The sequence below is a fragment of the Microtus ochrogaster genome, assembly GCF_000317375.1.
Source record: "Microtus ochrogaster isolate Prairie Vole_2 chromosome 14 unlocalized genomic scaffold, MicOch1.0 chr14_random_1, whole genome shotgun sequence".
In the NCBI taxonomy this organism is placed as follows: Eukaryota; Metazoa; Chordata; class Mammalia; order Rodentia; family Cricetidae; genus Microtus; species Microtus ochrogaster.
In genome coordinates, this window is record NW_004949096.1 from 6651051 (window position 1) to 6671249 (window position 20199).

Sequence of the window (20199 nt, forward strand, 5' to 3'; positions counted from 1 at the left end):
GCCCTCAACATAGTCCCTGGCACACAGTAGGCACGCCAGCTGTTTGCCCTCAACATAGTCCCTGGCACACAGTAGGCACGCCAGCTGTTTGCCCTAGATGTCAGTAGACTCGTCTACCCGGTGTGATGCTCTGCACAGAAAAAAGGCAACAGGAGGTTTTCCCTGGAGGAATGTGCAGCTCAAATCAGTGCTTCAGAACACACGTAGTAGGTAGTCAGGAGTGTTCAAGGGTGACTAGCAGACAGTGGAGACCCCATAATGGGAAGACTATATCTGTACTGGCCATGTAGGTCTGTGCTGTGGTGAACAGCCAAAGAGGACCATGTTTTATGCCTGGCTGAAGATGCTCATGTGAGCAAACACTCAGCATCCAGAGAGCTTGTGAAAGGAGGGTGTGTTACACAGCCAATGTCACTACTATCTCCGCAGTTACCGAGGTAGGTGGTGGATTAATGAAACAGAGCTGGGATCGAGGGCCGGGCTCATTGAACTTGTCTAGAGAGCCTAAAACAGCAAGTGTACTTCCGGACAACCGGCTACCCCGCCTGTGAGCGAGCGTGGGTGCGTGTGGGTGGCTTTTGTTTCTTTTGTCTTTTGTATCATTTCTTCTTTGCCACTGAAACAGGAAGGAAAAAGCCTGCAGACATAAACTGTACAAATAACATAACCTTGAGAGGAGGCTGTTCTTGTCGAAACTTACTGTCTACCCTGTTGCTATGGTTACTTCCAGCAGGTCGCCCAGTGAGAATGGTTCTGTCATCAGCAACGAATCAGGGAAGCCCAGCTCGGGGAGGCGCTCACCCCAGAACGGAATGACACAGCAGAAAGTGACAAAGGAGGAGGCCAGGAAGAGAAATGGTGAGAAGTACCCCACCAAGTACCTCTCCAATCCCTCCCGTGTAAGCACACACATGCTTGCACACGTATGCACTCACTGTGTGCTCACTCTGGGCCTCTCTATCCTGCCCCATGAGGCCTGGAGGCAGCTGGGAGGTGCTGAGTGATTTCTGTATCCTTCTCCGAGTCAGCTTCAGTTCCTCCAGTGTAAAGAAGGGCACACTTCCTGAGGAAAACATCGTTTTAGAACACAGTGATGCTTGCTTCCGGCTTTTTCTCATTCTTGGGTTAAATGACATGACTTCCAACGCCAAGGCCAACAAACAGATGGATCTCCAAAATGCTGCCCATCTTGGAAGGTTTCTCCCAACTTCCTGCCCTTAACCCCTTAACAAGTCCCAGGGGCTTCATTGTGTGCCTGTGAATCCAGATACTGAAAATTTAACTAACAGGTCTATCATAAAAACAAACAAACAAATATATTATAAAAAACAAATCAGCCTTGCTGGGCATCCTGTTGTATCCGACTGTAATCCCAGCTACTCAGAAGCCGGAAGCAAGAAAGCTCAGACATTTGAGGCTGACCTGTACAACTAAGTGGGACCCTGCTTCAAAATTAAACATCATAGCGGCCAAGTGCACCCCCTAATCAATTAGTTAATTAATTTAGCTGTGTGACTGATTCTGCTGGGATACTCAAGCAGTTCATTTCACTCCTAAAGTAAGAGTTTAGAAAGGACATGGCTGATATATATTTGACTGGATCGGGAGGTGGACCGAAGGACGGAAGAAACCAGCGCTGAGTGGGACTGTGGAGACAGAGTGCATCTTCCTTCACATGGCCAGGCTACAAAAAGAACTGAGCGCTCTGTCTGTGAATATGGCCCCCGTGGAATATTGAGACACTACTGCCGAGTGGTTTAGTGTCCAATCTAGAGGCAGGGTAGCTAAGATTAATTAATAAATGTTGATGTACAGACTGTTCTTGTTTCCTGCCAGGCTTATTGCATCCATGGCTTCTACTCTTGTTCTCTGGTGAACTCGAAAAGGAAAACACACTGTTATGCCAGCAAAGTGGCTGGCATGGGTTTTTGTGGTCCCGTGGTCTCATTAGTTAGCCTAGCTACATGATAATTTTAGAGCCCATTTCATGAAGATGTTTAAATCTAAGTGAGAAGGTTGGGTATAACAGGTAGGCTTTTGAAAGAAACAAAACAAAACAAAAAAACCAGCATGAATGGCAGGTGTGGTGACTCGTGACTGTAATCTCAGCACTTGAGAAGCTGAGGCAGGAAGATTGCCATGAGTTCAAGAATATCTGCCTCAGTAAATAAATAAATAAAACAAGTAAGATGTTTTTCTTACCAAGCGCAGGTACTTGAACTTCTAAACTAAATGTAATATTATATTTAGGAAGGGGGGTACTAAAAGGAATATGGGTGAGGGGTTTCTTACAGGAACGGAAAGGACCCCCAGACAGCTGCATCACCAAAGCCCACTATAGCACGGGTGACAGCTCACAAGGCAGGGGACCCGGAGCACACTGCACAGCCTGCAGGCAGCTCAGCAGCTGAAGACTGTCCCTTCCAAGAGACTCAAACTGCCAGGCAGCTCCGCTGGTTTCTGCTTCCTCCAGGCAGCCCATCTGGTCTTCAAGTCTTTGCAGCTTGGCTTGCCTGAGAGCGAACTCTCCACGGTCTTTATTGTTTACTCTCGCGAGAGAGGAGCGTAGTGAATCTGGTCGGTTTCAGGGACTTCTTGAAGCTATTTTGAGTTACCCACAAACTAGAGACCTTTGTTTGTGGTCTGCATTATCATTTTGTATAATGTCTGTGGGTCAGAAACTTACTAGGAGCTGGCCAAAGTGTTCTGACCTGGGGTGTGGCATGCAATCACAGTCACGTTGGCTTGGGCTATAGTGATAAAAAGATGGCTCATTCCCGTGTCTGCTGGTGGGAGGCCACCTCATGTTTCCACGGGGCTGCTTGAAGAGCCTCAGAACGTGGTCAGTGGTTTTTCTGAATAAGTGACTCAAGAGAGAACCAGGTGGAAGCCATCGTGTTATTTTCTAACTAAGGCTTGGACGCAATGCACTGTTGTTATGTGACCATCATTCCCCTCTTGCTTGCGAAGCTCAGCGCTATCACTGTAGGTATTAGTATCAGGTAGTGAGAAAGGGAGCATCTTGGAAACCCGCTGCTATGGAAGGCCTTTGCAGCAGTTGACAGGAAGTGGCTGCTGAAGGTGGCCACGCACATATTACATAGTAATACGACCCTGTAAAATGCATGTGCATCTAGTGACCCTTCTGATAGACACGTCCCTCTCTCAGTGGCCGGCCGCTTAGAGACCTGGTATTTACACACCAACCTACGAAACCTTTAAAATGTTCAGCTATGACCCATGGTTAGTCTATAGGTCATCTTAGCTGCGTTATCACACAGCTACTTCCTTGGTTGAACTTGACAGATCCTCTGCAATTGTAATGGACAGAATGATCTACGAGCTGTATTTCTTGATAATTTAAATAACATCTCAAGTCTCTTGAGCAGGTAGGAGGAAAGATAAACACACTTCGGCTACATTCATATTTTATGTAATACCTATTTTGCTTCCAAGATGCCTACTAATTCAGTTGCTTAAACAGGCCTGATTTATCTTACTGTCGTTCTTATGCCTGCTTCATGAGAAAACTGTTTAAAAGACAAGTAAATCGGCTAGCTATGGCTGGACCTGGTGCAACTTCTGTCAGTTTAGTTATGGAAGCACGAAGCCAACTTGTGTCTTGCAGCCGTCGCTGCAGAATGGTTTGTCAGATGGGAGAATTAATTCGCCCACGCGTAGGAGGCAACGAGTCTGTGGAATTAGCGGAGTAGTCCGTGGCTGTGCGCTAGTCTCTTTGGTGGCTGTTTCACGGCCCTCTTTTGTCATAGACAAGAAAAGAACGAAAGAGCTAAGTTGTTTGAGGAACAGCCTTCAGAAGGAGAAACAGAGCAACCAAAAGCAGGATGCGCAGCTAACGACCCGGGAAACTTGTCGTTTACCGCGGCGCAAAATGTGACAGCTTTGTCAGCAGAGACGAGACTGACGGCTGTTATTGTAGCCGCGACCAGACTGAGGGATAGATGTGGAGCTTGGCCAAATTTGCTTTTCTCATTTCTATAAACATAGAGAACAAATTTGCTTTTTATTGATTTCAAATGTGTTCTATCCTCATTTTGAAAGAATTTTTTTCTTTCTGTTTAAGTGCAACCTTGACAATTCTCCCTTACCCACTGATAATACAATAACTGGATAAGTAGTACAGACCTTAAATTTTTCTTATATATATATTAATTTTTTTTAAAAAAAACTATCTTTTCTCATTTTACATGCCAAATCCCTTTCCCACTCTCTCCCCTCCTCCTGCTCCCTCCACTGTTCCACCCCCTTCCCACTTCCTATCCCATCCCCCACCCACTCCTCAGAGAGGCTAAGGCTTCCCATGGGAGTCAACAAAGTCTAGCACATTGCTTTGAAGCAGGACCAAGGCCCTCCCCCTATATCTAGGCTGAGCAAGGTATCCCTCCAGAGAGAACGGGTTCCAAAAAGCCAGAACAAGCAGTAGGGACAAATCCTGGTCTCACTGTCAGTGGCCCCACAGTCTGCCCCAGCCTTACAATTGTCACCCACACTCAGAGGGCCTAGTTTGGTCCTATGCTGGTTCCCTCACTGTCAGACCAGAGTTGGAAGGCTTCCATTAGCTCAGACAAGCTGTTTCAGTGGGTGTCCCCATCATGGTCTTGACCTCTTTGCTCATAGTCTCACTCCTCCCACTCTTCAGCTGGACTTTAGGAGCTCAGCCCAGTGCTCCACTGCAGGTCTCAGCCTCTGCTTCCATCAGTGGCTAGATGAAGGTTCTTTAGTGACATTTAAGATAGTCATCACTCTGACTACAGGGCAAGGCCAGTTCAGGCCCCCTCTCCACTATTGTTTAGGATCTTAGCTGGGATCATCCCTGTGGATTCCTGACAATTTCCCTAGTGCCAGGTTTCTTGCTGGCCCCATAATGGCTCCCTCAATCAAGATCTCTCTTTCCTTGTTCTCTGTCTCTGTCCTTCCTCCATCTTGACTATCCCATTCCCTCAAGTTCTCCTCCCCCCTCCCCTTCTCTTCTCTCCTCCCCTTCCACCTTCCCTTCTCCTTCCACCCCCATGTTCCCAATTTTCTCAGGAGATCTTGTCTATTTCCCCATCCCCAGGGGATCTATGTATGTTTCTCTTAGGGTTCCCCTTGTTACTTAGCTTCTTGGGGTCATGGACTATAGACTCTTTATCCTTTGCTTTACAGCTAGTATTCACCTATGAGTGGGTACATACTATGCTCATCTTTCTGGGCCAGGATTACCTCACTCAAGATAGTTTCTTCTAGTTCTACCCATTTGCATGCAAATTTCAAGATGTCATTGTTTTTTGCTGCTGACTAGTTCTCCATTGTGTAAATGTGCCACATTTTCTTTATCCATTCTTCAGTTGAGAGGCCCATAGGTTGTTTCCAGGTTCTGGATATTACAAATAATGCTGCTATAAACATAATTGAACAAATATCCTTGTAGCATGGTTGAGCATCCTTTGCAAGTATGTAGTAATGCTGGATCCTGAGGTAGGATGATTCCTGATTTTCTGAGAAACCGCCATACTGATTTCCAAAGAGGCTGTACAAGTTTGCATTCCCACCAGCAATGGTTGAGTGTTCCCCTTACTCCACATCTTCTCCAGCATAAGCTAATATTGGTGTCTTCAACATTCTTAGCCATCAGGGAAATGCAAATCAAAACGACTCTGAGATACCATCTTACACCTGTCAAAATGACTGAGATCAAAAACACCAGCCCTTAAATGTAAAGGTGAGCCATGAGCAGAATCCAGTCCTGCAGTTCCCTACATCCTAAAACCCATGTGTTCTGCCTGCTTTAGTGACAGCAAGTGATGAAGAGGAGGGAGCGGGTCTCTTCGACAGTGCAGGCAAGGCACCAGCAGATCCCTTTGACACGTCCTCTGGATCCGTGCAGCTCATAGCCATCAAACCGTCCGTTCTGCCCGTAGTGCACCCTGCGGCAGACAGGGGGCAGGAGTCCTCAGCGGCACTCAATGGTGAGGTGAGCACCTGTGACCTGCTTGGAGAGTCCAGCTGGAGCTCGGGGATTTCAGTGGCCCCTCAGCGTGTGGCACGCAGCTTGTGTCCGGCCTCAGGCTGTGGGGGGCGTTTGTACCCCTGCATGCACCAGGCCTCAATGATACGAAATACAGATCATCCAGAGTGAGTTTGTTCATGGCATTTTCCACCTGCCGTGAAAAGCTCAGAGCAAACCTTCCCAACCTGGCGATTAGAAAAGCAGGTATCAGAAGGCCTTCTTTCCGCCACCCTCCTGAGTGCGGTCTGCAGCCTCTCGATACTGCACTCCTGGACATTTCAGCGCCCATTAGATCCATGTTGTTGGGGTAATAGGAGGAGGGCGAGCTGAGAGGAAATGAGAACGCACTGTCGTTTGGACAGGGAGATGGCCACTAGAGACTCTGAAATGACATCGATTTCTATTAGCAAGCTTGAAATAGCCCCATGGTTGCTGTCTGGGTGGTGTCAATGTCAATCAACTTTCCTGGGGAGCTGATGAATTGGTGAGTGCTTACCATGAAAGCCCGAGACCAGCACCCACTGAAAAGTGGGGCACACCAGTGCGATCCGCCATTTTAGCACTGGGGGACAGACAGGTGGATCTGGGGGCTCATCGAGCAACTGGTTGAATCTGTGATGAGATTTAAAACATCTGTCCGTCTGTGAGAGATTTTATCAAAGAAAATTAGAGATAATAGATGATTGATTATAGGTAAGGGAGAAGAGCGTTAACTCGCACAAAGAACAGGAAATTGGGTTGAAAACATCATTCCTCTATCTTCCTTCAGCAGTAGAATTATCAATTAGCTAAAAAAGTGTTTATGAATCTTTACATATGTTCACATGGGGTCACTTTGCATGTTTATGTTATACATGTATGCACACATGTATGAATCTTTACGTATGTTCACATGGGTCACTTGTGCATGTTTATGTTATAACTGTATCCACACATGTATGAATCTTTACATGTGTTCACATGGGGTCACTTGTGCATATTTATGTTATACATGTATGCACGCATGGATGAATCTTTACATGTGTTCACATGGGGTCACTTTGCATATTTATGTTATACATGTATGCACACATGTGTATAACACACAGCTTTTCCTGATGCTAAAGCATTAGGTTGATTGTTCTTTTCATTTCTACCCTGCTATTGTCACCTGAAGCTGTTGGGAAATTCGCAAGGCCTAAAGCTTCTTTCTTATCACACTCCAAGGGACCTACTACAGCCCTGTACAGCTGGGTGTCACAAATGCACACCGGGGCTTCTTTCCCACAGCCAGGACACTTGTGGCAGTGCTGTGTGCAGCTGTATGTGTGCTGCAGGAAGGACCTCTTTTCTGAGCAGAAAGGCTGGACTGGCCTTACGCTGTGATGGGCTGAGGTTCCCTTACACACTTCATCAGCAACACTTCTGCCCCAGCTTCTGTATTTTCAGTCAGAAACTGAAGGCTGAAGGGTGGGTGCTGGCTCAAGGGCACATTGATGGCGGGAGTTCAGTTGCCCTGACTCTTGGGGAGCACTTCTTTCCTCTCCTAACTTATACTCAAGTCCATCACTAGAAACAGTGTTGTGCTTAGAAAGTGTGGCCTCGAGAGCTGTCTTGCCAGAGGTGGAGTTCCAGCTTGTCCACTCACTGTCTCTGTCTAGGCAAGTGAGCAGTGAGGAGAACGCCCCCATTCACACAAAGGTCTGCTATCCAGAAAGCAACAGTGACTAACACATAAACAAACTCTTTGTTATCATTACTAACATTTTGTTTCATTATTATTCTTTTTTCTAATGAGAAAGAATTAATTGGTCACAATGTGTCCTTCCTGTTCCTTAGCTCTGTAATCTTCCCTGAGACACAGTGTATCCCCTGCCCTTATGCACACACAAGCCTCTGGAGTTGTGTCCCCTCCCCTTATCCACACACAAGCCTCTGGAGTTGGCATTAATGCACAGTTAACTGTTGTTTGCCTAGTTAAGGCTCTCATTATGGCCACCATACCTGGGTCTCTTTGTCCCAGCCTAATGATAGAACATCATACAAACAGACTCTGAAATCTGGGCAGATCCATCTCTCCAGACCCAGCTCCCTGTCACATGGGGAGAACACATGCGGACCCTCATTCAGAAGTGGCTCCATGCTACACTCAGGCAGTCAAAGGAATGGGCCTTGCTGGCACCCCTTCCTAATTTGCTGTCTAGCAGAGCTTGGCATAGATTGCAATGTAATTCTTCTCCCTTCCCTTAGGGATGGCTGATTTACACATAAGTGAGGGAGAAGGGTAATCCAAGGCCACGTTTCTCTTTTATGAATTACAGGAATTCTTTTAAAGGTTATTTTAAAGAAAACATAGGACATTTAGCCACACAAACTTTCATAGCAATCTCTCTCTCTTAAAAAAGTCATGGGTTTACAGAACTGCCTTTCCTGGGCAAGCGGATCATATGGAAAAGCCCCTAAAGCGGAACATTTGTTCTACATTCCCGCCACATCCATCCCAATCCACTTTGAGACTCATCCAGAGAGCCCCAACTAAGCAGACAGAGGAAGCCAGAGGTTATTCAGAACTAGAGCTGGACTCAGGGCACCAAGATCTAGCCAGGCAGCTGGGCTCCCACACTGAAGAACCACATGGTATAGGCAGAGTAGGGACCAAGACAATAAAGGCTCTTAGCTAAGGGTATAGGACAGGCATAGGACTTCAGCAGTCAGGGAGATGTGGGAAGCAAGGATGTAAGATACTTCATTGAGTGCCAGATCCATTTAATATGAGGGTGGTAGACGAGGAGCTTTTACGTCAGGTCACAATTTCTAGAAAAGCTCCCCCCTACTTCACCTCTGGTCTTTTTGGTCAGCTGACCGTAGACATAAAGCTTCTTGTCTATTGCCATGCGGACTCGGGTGTGGTCCTGAGACTCCCTTCTCCCTCTCTCTCTCCTCCAAGGTGAACAAGGCTCTGAAGCAGAAATCAGACATTGAGCACTACCGGAACAAACTGCGCCTGAAAGCTAAGAGGAAGGGGTATTATGACTTCCCCGCAGTGGAAACAAGCAAAGGCCTGACAGAAAGGAAGCAGATGTACGAGAAAGCCCCAAAGGAAGTGGAGCACGTTTTGGACCCAGACCCGGAAGTGTGTCCTCCCTTCGCAGAGTCTAAAAACAGGTAGCAGTGTACTTTGTGTCCCCACGTCACATGTGGGACAAAGGCAGAGAACACCTTGGGCATTGTACCCATGCTCCCTTGATCTCACCTTGGGACTTTGATCTTTACAAGCCTTTGATCTGGGCCCCACACGCACGTGCTCAATAATGAGTCTTGAAGCTGCTATAAAAAAAATTCTGGGGCAGACAACCCCAATTGTCCCTTAGCTTAATGGTATTTTCAAGCCGTGGCTATTTCAGAGCTGGGTGAAACGCAATTATCGCCTGCCTAGTGATGCAATCAGATCAAGGGGCATTGCGTTGTTCAATTGTGCGAGCGGTTCCTGCACAGGAAGGCAATTTTCATGCCTCACCTTTCCATCAGCTTTAGTAAGTGCCTATCACACTGAGGCTCAGCACTCCGTGCCAGACCGTCTCATTTGTTTATAGATCTGTTTAGTTATTTGACACTTGTCGTCAGCTGGTGGGTATCAGACAGTAGTCAACGTGACGCACGCTTGATGGAACGTAAGGTCTGAGGAAAGAAAAAGAGGGACACCCAGGAAGTGTGACCACAAACCTGAGGGGCTTTCAGTGTGAGCTGCTGTATCTTTAACGGGGCCTGGCCCACTGAGGTCGAGCTAGGCCAAGTGGATTGAATTGCTGTCTCTCTACCTGTTCTTTGCTTCTGTAACAAAAATACCTGAGGTCTGGCAATTTAATATAATATAATAATATATTATAATATATATAATATAATCAGCTGAAGTTCATTTTCTAACAATTCCACTGGCTAGGAAGCTCAAGCTCAAGGTGCCAGAATCTGGTAAAGGCGCTCCTGCTGTGTTAGCACATGGTGAAGGATGGAAGGGCAAGGAGAAAGATGTGGGCTGAACTCATTCTTCTACAGTGCTCTTTGTGTTAATCACTGTTCTATTGCTGGAACGAGACACCATGACCAAGGCAGAGTTTCTAAAAGGAAGCATGTAGCTGGGGACTTGCTTATAGTTTTAGAGAGCTAGTCCATGATCATCATGGCAGGAAGCAGGCAGGCATGGTGTCGGAACAGTACCTGTGGTGCTTTACATCAGATCTGTCAACAACAAGCAAACAAAAAGAGAGAGCCTGGGCCTGGCATGGGCTTTTGAAACCTCAAAGTCCACTCCTAGTAACACACTGCCTCCAACAAGGCCACGCCCACTCCAACAAGGCCACACCCACTCCAACAAGGCCACGCCCATTCCAACAAGGCCACGCCCCCTTATCCTTCCCCAACATTTCCACCTACTGAGACCAAACAATCAAATGTATGAGTTTATGAGAACCGTTCTCATTCAAACCACATCATTGATGTGCCCCATGAGACTCTGTGACCCTGTCGCTGGCCAAAGGTTCTGCCTCCTAACACTGATTTTAAAAAAAAGCAATAAATTTTAATTAAATATTTTATTTCTTATTCATACATGCATATAGTACAATTGGATCCAAACAACCATCCATTTCTTTTCTTCCAACTCATTACCATCCTCCTTTTTCCTCTGAACTTCCATGCTCTCTTTTTCTTTCTTTTTTTTTTTTTAACAAATTTAGTATCTTCTAAGTCCATTTAGTGCAACCTGTATGTGTGTGGGTGTGGAACCATCTATGGGAGCATGGGTAGCCTGCATCCCTAAAGAGAAGTGACTCTCCCTCTCCCATTAGCAAGGGTGGGACTTCATGAGCCTCTCCCATTCTGGGATTTGGGCTGGCTTGATCCAGTACAGGTCTTATGCATGCAAGCACAGCGTTTGTGAGTTCGTGTGTGTAACTGCACTGTCATGTCTAGCAAACATAGCTTTGCTACAGATACCTACTACCTCTGGCTCTTACCATCTTCTCACATCCTCTTCCTCAGTGAGGGAACTTGGTGTGGTGTAGCTGCACCGTTTAGAGATGAGCACTCCACTCTTTTTCTCTGCGTGCTGACTAGTTGCTGGTCTTTGAAGAGAAGCTTCTTGGAGGAGGTCTGGGTGGTGATGTGCTAATCCGTGAGTCTGAAAATAAGAGCTCATGGATCTGGGAGGGAGCGAGAGCTGAGTAGCCGAGAGCCCTCACTGCTCTCTCAGGACACCTGAGTGTGGGTCACAGTAATCATACAGCCGTTCACCTTCATCTGTAACCCCAGATTCAAGGCTTCTAATGCCCTCTGGCCTCTGTGGGCACCAGGCATGAATGTGACGTGCACACACACACACAGTAGAACACTCGTACACATAAAATGAGAATAAGTAAAGATAGTTTTTAAAAAGAACTCAGGGATTAATTTATTACTATGTCTATTTAGCAGAATAATAGCTCTAGGTTCTCCCTATAGGAGCTGGGACTAGGCAGTCACAGGCTTTTGGCACAGTTAAAGACACCAGACCTGGGGCCCATCTTATGTAATGGGCTTTAAATTTAATATGTGTGTGTGTGTGTGTGTCTGTATGTGTGTGTGTGTGTATGTGTGTATATGTGTGTATGTGTGTGTATGTGTGTATGTGTGTGTATGTGTGTGTATGTGTATATGTGTGTGTGTATGTGTGTATGTGTGTGTGTATGTTTGGTTCCTCTCACACCATTTTTGCCACTATTGTGCCAGTACACACATCTTGACAGGTCAGTCATTATTGTACCTTGAGTGTTCCCAGCAGGGTAAGACTGATGGTGACTCCTCCCCCAGTGTCTGTAGAACCTTCCAGCTCTATAAAAGTTAACCATAGGAATAAGTTTCCAGGAGCAACCAAATTTTAACACGAATTTTAGAAAAGGAAAGCATTCAAAGCGTGACAGCTGTCTCCAAGCTCTGTGGCTGACTAGGCAGTGACCTCCCCTAGTGGGCAATGAGGGGAAGCGTAGCAAAGCTTGTCATGCCCACCTCTCTTCCTTTCTTGCCTGCCTGCAACACTTCCCTAATTTGAGACTGCCTCTTCCCAGGGTGCATTCTCCTTGACGATCCCCTGGCTTTGGGCACGCTGACACTCCAGCTACCATGAAGCCACGGCAGGTGCATGCTCCATACACCAGAAACAGCAGGGCAGACCCTGGCCTGAATGGGTATTTGCTTTAAAAGCAGAAAAGAAATTTTACAATACCATTTCAGCAGGATTGGGTGAAAGCAACAAAACCAAGTTGGGAACTGGGAATAAACTGAACCAACATAATGGATGTTCAGTAAAGAGAAAAGGGGGGCGATCTAAGCCAGGGCCCCATTTGTCAGGTTTGGCTGACTTGTATGACAAACCGAGAACATAAAATCACAGCGTGACAGGGTTCACGATGCACATGTCACCATTTCAATAGCTGTGGGAGGAGGGAAAGAAAACATGGACTTGGCAAGGAGGCTGGTAGCAACTTTATTTTGCACTTTGCTTTTGAGGACTCTGCTTCAGGGCTCTCTGGTGGACCAACGTGGGGGCTCATCTTCATGGCTTTCTTGCTTGAGAATCACTGGAGAGACAAACAACACTTTCAAAGAATTTTTTTTTCAAAGCTTTTCCCTGGGAGCTGTGTCTAGACTCTTCAACATAAGTTCAGGCCGGCTGCCTAAGGTTCCATGGTGGACTGCTGCTGCTGCTGGTGGTGGTGGTGGTGGTGGTGTGTGTGTGTGTGTGTGTGTGTGTGTGTGTGTGTGTGTAGTTATCTCTCAGCAGGTGTCCATTGAAGAAATGATTCATTGTCTCTATAGCACTAGGAATGGTCTGAAAAAATCATTCAAGTGTTCACTACTTAGGGAAACAAGACAGCCATGAGCTAGAGGGGCTTGGGAGAGGCAGGAGAGAGAGAACGGAAAGATATGAGCTGGCAGAGTAGCCTAACAGAAAAGGACGGAACTTAGAGCTGTGGCTCGGGGGTGTGGCTCCAGATGGCCGCGTGCTGTTTATCCATTGTCACAGGTTGGAGTTGCCTGCTAATTGCTATTCACAGCACAACCCTCAGAGACTCCGCCGTGAGCCACCCCGCTAGAACAGGGCACCGCGAAGCAATCATTTGTCTGCTGTGCAGGGGCATCGTTTAACTTCAGAGCCAAGAAACGGCAAAAAGAAGCAAAATTGAGATTCTAATGTTAACTGATCACTAAATCTTTCAAAATACTTTCTGAAGTCCTTTTTTTCCCTACAATTAGTTAAAATTTTACATTGTGCTCTCTTGTGGAGACATAAAGCGGACAGCCTGTCTGAGGCACGTGCCGTCTGTGGCCGGATTTATGTGCTCGGCCACCTTTACGCCGGCTGTCTGCGGCCTTTGTAACTGCTTCTTCTGAGATTTCTTTCAGAAGCCAAAAATGCTGTGTAACTAATGTTCTGTGGTGTATCCTCAGCCAATACCAGAGTAGAACCGAGAGGTCAGTGCCCTGGCAAGGGATTCTGGGGTGTCAGTAACACTGTGATACTAGCCATAGTTTCTGGTTTCTGTGCTTGGTGCTTATACAGGGAGCAGGGGAGAAATCACCTCGCCTAGGATTGCCCAGTGCCTGGTGACAAAAGGCACCTGCAAGTGTGTCTTCCAGTCGGAATCCCACACCTCAACCACCTCCTTTAGACGGCTTTCGGGGCTCTCGTGCTAAGCCAGGATCCACCCTCCCCAGTCAAGAGCCAAGAGCCAAGCACTTGACAAACGAAGACCACCCTTCTGCTTCTGGAGTCTCCATAACCGTCCAGCAGCTGCTTCCCTGCCTTGCCCATTGCGTCTCTCAGAAGCCACAATTTAAAGGCTTTTGCTTACACTCCTCCCTCTGCCTTCTGACCTGCCTGGTCCCTGCGTGTCCCGCCCTTCTCCTCCTCAAGGCCTGGATCTTCCTCTGAGCTCTGCGGATGGAATGAAGTGTCTTTTCAATGGCAGGCATCTCTTGCCATTGAACAGAAATAATTAAGACACCATCTCCCACCCTTTCCCGGTGCATCTGAGCCCCAGGCACCCTAACTATGAGTCGACTCTTTATTTACCTCTGTTGACTTTCATACATCCCTTCCTTATCTCTCCCTGGTGGTAGTTTCTAGAACCACCTTGAAAATCAACCGTCTGCATTCAAACCCTCAAGGGTCATGCATCTGTGGTGCCAACACAAGGCAGTAACCTTGTGACTTCTGAGAGATGCAATGGGCAACTGAGTTGACACCTTGAACAAGCTCCTGCTACCTGAGCCTAGAGAGCTCTGTGCTCACTTCAGGGGCTGGATCTATTTAGAACTCAGATAAGGTCACCTCTTGAAGAGACCTTCTCTAACCTTCCTAGCTACCCTCTGGCTCAGCTTCTTATTTTTTTTCATTTGTACGAGTGTGTGTGTGTGCGTGTGTGTGTATGTGTGTGTGTGTGTATGCGTGTGTGTGTGTGTATGTGTGTGTGTGCCTTTGGGTATCACCCACTGTTTGTTGAGACAAGGTCTCTCATTGTCTTGGAACCTGTCACGTAGGCTAGCCTGACTAACCAGGGAACCCCAGGGATCCTCCTGGCTCTTCCTCCCCAATGCTGGGATTACAAGTATACTCTACCACACCTGGTTTATTATCATTATTATTATTGAATATTCTGGGACTTGAACACAGGTCCTCATATTTGCAAGACAAACACTTTACTGAGTAAGCCACCTCCCCAGCCCTCCTTATTTTTTATTAATAACACTGATCACTCTGAAGTTAGCATGCCAGTTGTCTCTCCCATTGGAATATAAACAGTAGACATACCAGGATCATGGACACTTAGTTTCCAGGTACTTAGCACATACTAGGCACTTGGTAAAAAATAAATAATTTTTTAATTAAAAAATTGATGACTGGTTTTCTCGCTAGCTGAATATGACCCAAGTTGCCTCCAGACTTATTTTCTTCGCCAAGAAGAGAATCTACATGGTAATTATAGGAAAGAAATTGATCAACAATCATAGCATTAAAAGTAGACCATTCTGTACAGGCTTCATTTATAACACATTATAGGAGTCCACGCCTGAAATCTAAAAGATAAAAACGTAACAAGAGGCTGCTGAGTCAACAAAGTCAGCAAAGGCAAGTTTGTTGTGCAATGCTAGCTGTCCTCGAAGGTCAACAGAGAACCCCTGGCCTTGCCATCAGCAGAATTTTAGATGAGGTTGCACTGGTCCAATTGATTGCCGTTGCCTAATTTGATATGAAAGAACACATAATTCAGCCAAATAGTTATAGCATCTTGAGCGTCTGGGGTGGGGGTGGGGGTGGGGGCCTCGTTCTCCCCTTCCTGGGACAGCCAAAGACTGAGTACCATCAGTTCTGAGATTGTGAGAGCAATCCACAGCCTCCACCGGTTGCCTGTAGGTTTGGATCGGTGGAGAATTCCATCTGTTGGGACATTTGCTGCATCATAACAGTTGCTGGATTTCCTTCAGGCAACAGATGAAGAACTCTGTCTACCGAAGCCGGCAGTCTCTGAACAGCCCAAGTCCAGGAGAAACCGAGATGGACCTTCTGGTTACACGGGAGAGACCCCGGCGTGGCATCCGGAACAGTGGATACGATGTAAGTGTCTGGTGGGCAGGGGTGGATGCAAGCTTGCCCCAGAAAGGCAGGGTTACAGCACCCCAGAGTGTTCCAGTTTGCCACGTTTGGAGAGTTTCAAGATGCCCTGCAATGTTTTATTTTACTTTCTTTTTATGTTGGGGAAAGGGAGGGTGTTGTGGCAGGGGAGGTGGTGGTTTCTTATTTGTTTTCCTCTTTTGCAAAGTAAGCTTCTTGGAACATGTGAGAGAGACCGTGATTTCGAATTGTTCTGTTCTGCAAACAGTGTATTACTGACCTGAAATTCAAGGGAGATTGTAAATGGTCTTAATTCCTTCCCTTTCCTAGAAGAAGCATGGTAAGAGCTGTAGCAGTACATTAGTGTGTGGACACTGGCTGATTTATAGCAGTACATTAGTGTGTGGACACTGGCTGATTTAATCTGTAACAGTTGTGAGAATGTGGATCTGTTCCTGGTTTCATAACTCCTCCGTGAGCCATAGAAACGATGAGAAACCCGGCAGTGAGAGCCGGTTCCATGTGACAGGCCTGGGCTCAGTGGTATGTCCAGACTGCAAACGCTCCTCCGTCCCATTAGGTTTCTCCAGGTGGAGGCTCTATCCGGTGCCTGCCCTCAAGATGGAGCCATCCTGAGCCTGGAGGTGCACCCAGGAGCTCATGTGAACGGTTCCACGTTTGAGGTGGAGGCGCACACTGCTCCTTTCTCTGCCCCACAATGTCAAAGAATCGTCATATATTCACAGTTTCGTGAAAAAGATACTTCTTTCCCGTTCTCTTAAATATTTCTTCAATTAAAAATTAATTTTTCTATAACAAGAATAATAATTTAAATTCTAGAGAAACTTAAAATTTGAGAGATGGTGATTTGAACAGGACATTTGATTTTTTTAAAAAAAATATATCATGCTGATTTGAAGGCAACATTTTTCCCTCTTGAGATTTGTTTGGATTAAGCACTTAAAATGGGCTTTTGAAATGGTCCAATTTAGAACAGGTGATTTGAATCTGTGATGATCTTTCTTGATTAAAATCTACTGTTGTGTTGATAGATGTTCTCTTTTCTCAAGTGCCGAGCACTAAACCCAGGGTCTTGTACTCATTCAGCAAGCACTCTGCCGCTGAGCTGTGTCCCCGGTCCGCTCATCCTTTTTCTTCAGAGATGCTTACCAATCATTTGTTTCTTTTTCACTGAACAGCTTGAGGTTTTCACTTTACAAAACTCTGGACACTCTGACCACATCCTTGGATGTCACATCTTTGCTTTTAAACTGCTAAACTCATTTAACAGAGGTTTTTTTTCCTTTGTAAGAAATATTTCTGAGCTAGGGAGATGACTCGGTGGGTGAGAGGGTCTGCTCTCAAACAAGAGGACCTGAGTTTGGATCCTCAAACACCTGTGTTAAAGTCAAGCTCGGCTACAAATGCCTGTGACCTCAGCCCCAGAGGTCAGTGGCCGGCCAGCCTAACCGAAAAGATGCGCTTCAAATTCAATGAGAGACCCTGTCTCAAAAACTGAGGTGAAGTAATCTGAGAAAGGACTCTCCACACAACTGGGAAGATGGAAGTTCAAAGCCCAGAAGCCATGTGCATGCCAGATAGACATGGCAGCTTGTGATTTGGGAAGCAGAGACAAAGGGTCCCCAAAGCAAGCTGGCTAGCAAGACTTGCCGTGTCAATGAGCTCTGAGTTTGACTGAGACCCTGTCTCGATGAAGAAGGTGGAAGAGTAACAGAGAAGAACTCACATCAACCTCGGGCCTCCACAGGCTACACACACGTGTGCATGCCATATGCATTCCAACCCACAGCTCCACACACATTCCCACACATACCACACACACACATTACCTCCTGCATCCACACACTAATAAATAAACAAGCAAATGAGAGCTTGGCTTTAGAAAAATCAGCCTAAGTTTTCAGTTTTCAACCTTCCACCCCTGCCAAGAGGCCAAAAGCATCCTAGAACTTTCTTAGTTTAAGAGACATTTTCTTCCTCTCAAACCCGAGACATGCTAGGCTCTTTATCCAAGATAACAATGAATAGGTTTCTTGTAAGAGTTGGGCAGGGACACTTTTACAGTTATGAGGAAATAGGCCAGAAGTTTCCCTACTTATCTTGAAAGAACACAACACATTTTTAGCCATGTAGCATTTAAGCTTCAGAAGGTCAGGTCAGTGAACTACCTAGAATAATAGATTGTTCATCTTTATGTGTGTGAACATGTACATGTGTTTTCATGTGTGTGTATACTTTTCTTTGAGAAATATCTGTTATTTTTAAAACATGTAAAAATGCTCACATAGGAAATAATTCTAAGACTTTAGAATATAGACTAAGGACTCTCTGGTCTCTTCCTGAGCCTCTTCACTTTTCATGAAAAGTAGCCAGCCTTTCTCGACTGCACAGTACAGACCAAGTCCTATTCAGATCGATTTATGTGGGCTATATAGCTAATGTTCATGGTTTCCCATCATTATACCCCTGGCACAGAAGAGGAAACTGGGTCTCAGACTAGATCCATGGTTTGTCTGACTTGCAGGGCTCATGCTCTTAGACAACATGCAACATGAACTCTCCATACCCAATACCCCCTTCCTGCTGTGCAGTGTCCTGTATTTCTGAACCTCTGTGGTAGGTAAGGTGTCATGTCTCAGAGGAATCCTTGTGTAGAAGACCTTACATGTAGATAAAAAGATCAGCAAATAAAGAAAAGGAAGAGCCAGGTGGTGGTGACACACACCTTTAATCCCAGCACTCGGGAGGCAGAGACAGGTGGATCTCCGTGAGTTCGAGGCCAGCCTGGTCTACAAGAGCTAGTTCCAGGACAGACTCCAAAGCCACAGACAAACGCTTTCTCGAAAAACCAAAAATAAAATAAAGAAGAGGAAGGAGTGAGTAGTAGTGATAAGCAATGCATCCGTTTCCAAGAGTGTCAAGGCTCTCCTGGCAAAAGAAAACCTGTCACAAGGTTGGAAATGTGCCATTCTGCCTCCTGGGTCTGGAGATCTCAAACCAGGCCAAAATGTTTAGTCCTTTCTGCTAGGTTAAGAAAACTCAATGCTGTGGAAACAAAACAAAACAAAAGAAAAAAAAAACTCAGGGAAATTGATTTAATTTTCATTTTACCCAACGTTGACTACTTTAAAATCCCAAACGAAAAGCCTGCATATAAAAATAAATGAATAAATACCCAAAAGGGCAGGTAAAGTGTGCTGCACAAGCAAATCTTAGCCACAGGATGGAAGGCAGCCTGGGTTGCTTCAAAATCCCCATGGCCTCCTTCCAGCCCACCTCCATCCCCTCAGGGCTTGGCCTCTTGGCTTGGCCCCAGGGCCCCCCTAGTTTCTCTTCACTGCCCCTTTCAATTCTTCCCTCAAGGACATCTCCAGTCATCTGTGACTCTCGCTCACCCACAGAGCTGTTCTGTCCTAGGGACCAACAGCTGCCACACTAGGCTAGGATGCAGATTACAGCATCGCTTAACCCACATCAGAGAAACTTCTTCTCACAGAAAGTTTCAGTTAACACAGAAACCCACAAACGGACAATGAGCAGAGAGTGAGAGTCTTTGGAGCACTCAGCATAAACAGGATGTCTTTATCGACCCCTCCCCTCAAGGCTTAGGGATCTATCCAGGAGAGGAGGTGGAAAATCACAAGGGCCAGAGGTGGTGGGTGACTCCAAGGAAACAGTGTCTTCCAGACACAGCAGGACTGATCCACATATGAATTCACAGAATTCATATGAATGATGCATGCATCAGACCTGCACAGGTTCCAGCCAGATGAAATCTCAGCCCTAGGAAGGGGAAGCAGGCACAGTCCCACCCTAACCAAGAAGCTACGTGCAATTGATACCTGCCAGGGAAGGGGAAATCAGCGTTTTCTGATGGCCTGGCCTGGGGAAATCAGTCACACTCAGGCAGGTCTCATGCTCAGGAGTAGGTGACAACACAAATGGACTGCATGTGTTTCTGTGTGTGCTTTTTGTTTCATTTTTGTAATTTTTGTTGTATTAGTTTTTATTTGTTCTGATTTTCATTCTTGGTGGGTTTTTTTGAGAGAGGACAAAAAGAGAAGAGAATGAAGTTGGATAGATAGAGAGGTAGGGAGGACCTTTGAGGTGCTGCAGCAGAGGAAGAGCATGAACAATATCTATTGTATGAAAACAATCTAAAAATAAATAAATATTAAATGAAAAACTCCCCATACAGCGAGGGCTGTTGGATCTGCAGCAGAGAGAGCCTCGCGAGAGTTTGGAACTGCCATGTTTTGCAGCAGCAATTCTGAACTTCCTCTTCACTCCATCAGCCAGGACACTGAGTGACTGTGACCTAATTAGTAGTCATTCTCGAAGAGTACACACTCGTGATAAAAGGATGAATTACGTCTAAAAAGATGTCCTAAACTAACCACTCTTAACAGGCAGGCTAGATAATTAAACCACTTTGGGCTTTGAACTGAATTCCTCCTAATGAGTATAGCAGGTAGAAAACGGAATATCAGACTAATGTAGAAAGAGGGAAAAAGCCTCTAAAATTTTAAAACATTTTGTCTTT

At 46.0% G+C, this 20199-nt stretch overlaps 1 protein-coding gene across 6 annotated transcripts in view; it reads left to right on the forward strand.

The window, feature by feature from the left end:
• Kiaa1549l (KIAA1549 like) overlaps nt 1-20199 on the forward strand; it is a 272186-nt gene that overhangs the window by 206102 nt on the left and 45885 nt on the right. For 4 of the 6 annotated variants that reach the window (XM_026787686.1, XM_026787682.1, XM_026787684.1 and 1 more), the window contains 4 exons: nt 731-858; nt 5793-5974; nt 8937-9154; nt 15509-15638. In XM_026787686.1, coding sequence (XP_026643487.1) covers nt 731-858; nt 5793-5974; nt 8937-9154; nt 15509-15638 — 658 coding nt within the window. The remainder of the gene's footprint in view (nt 1-730; nt 859-5792; nt 5975-8936; nt 9155-15508; nt 15639-20199) is intronic. The other 2 variants (XM_026787683.1, XM_026787687.1) reach the window with 1 other exon arrangement.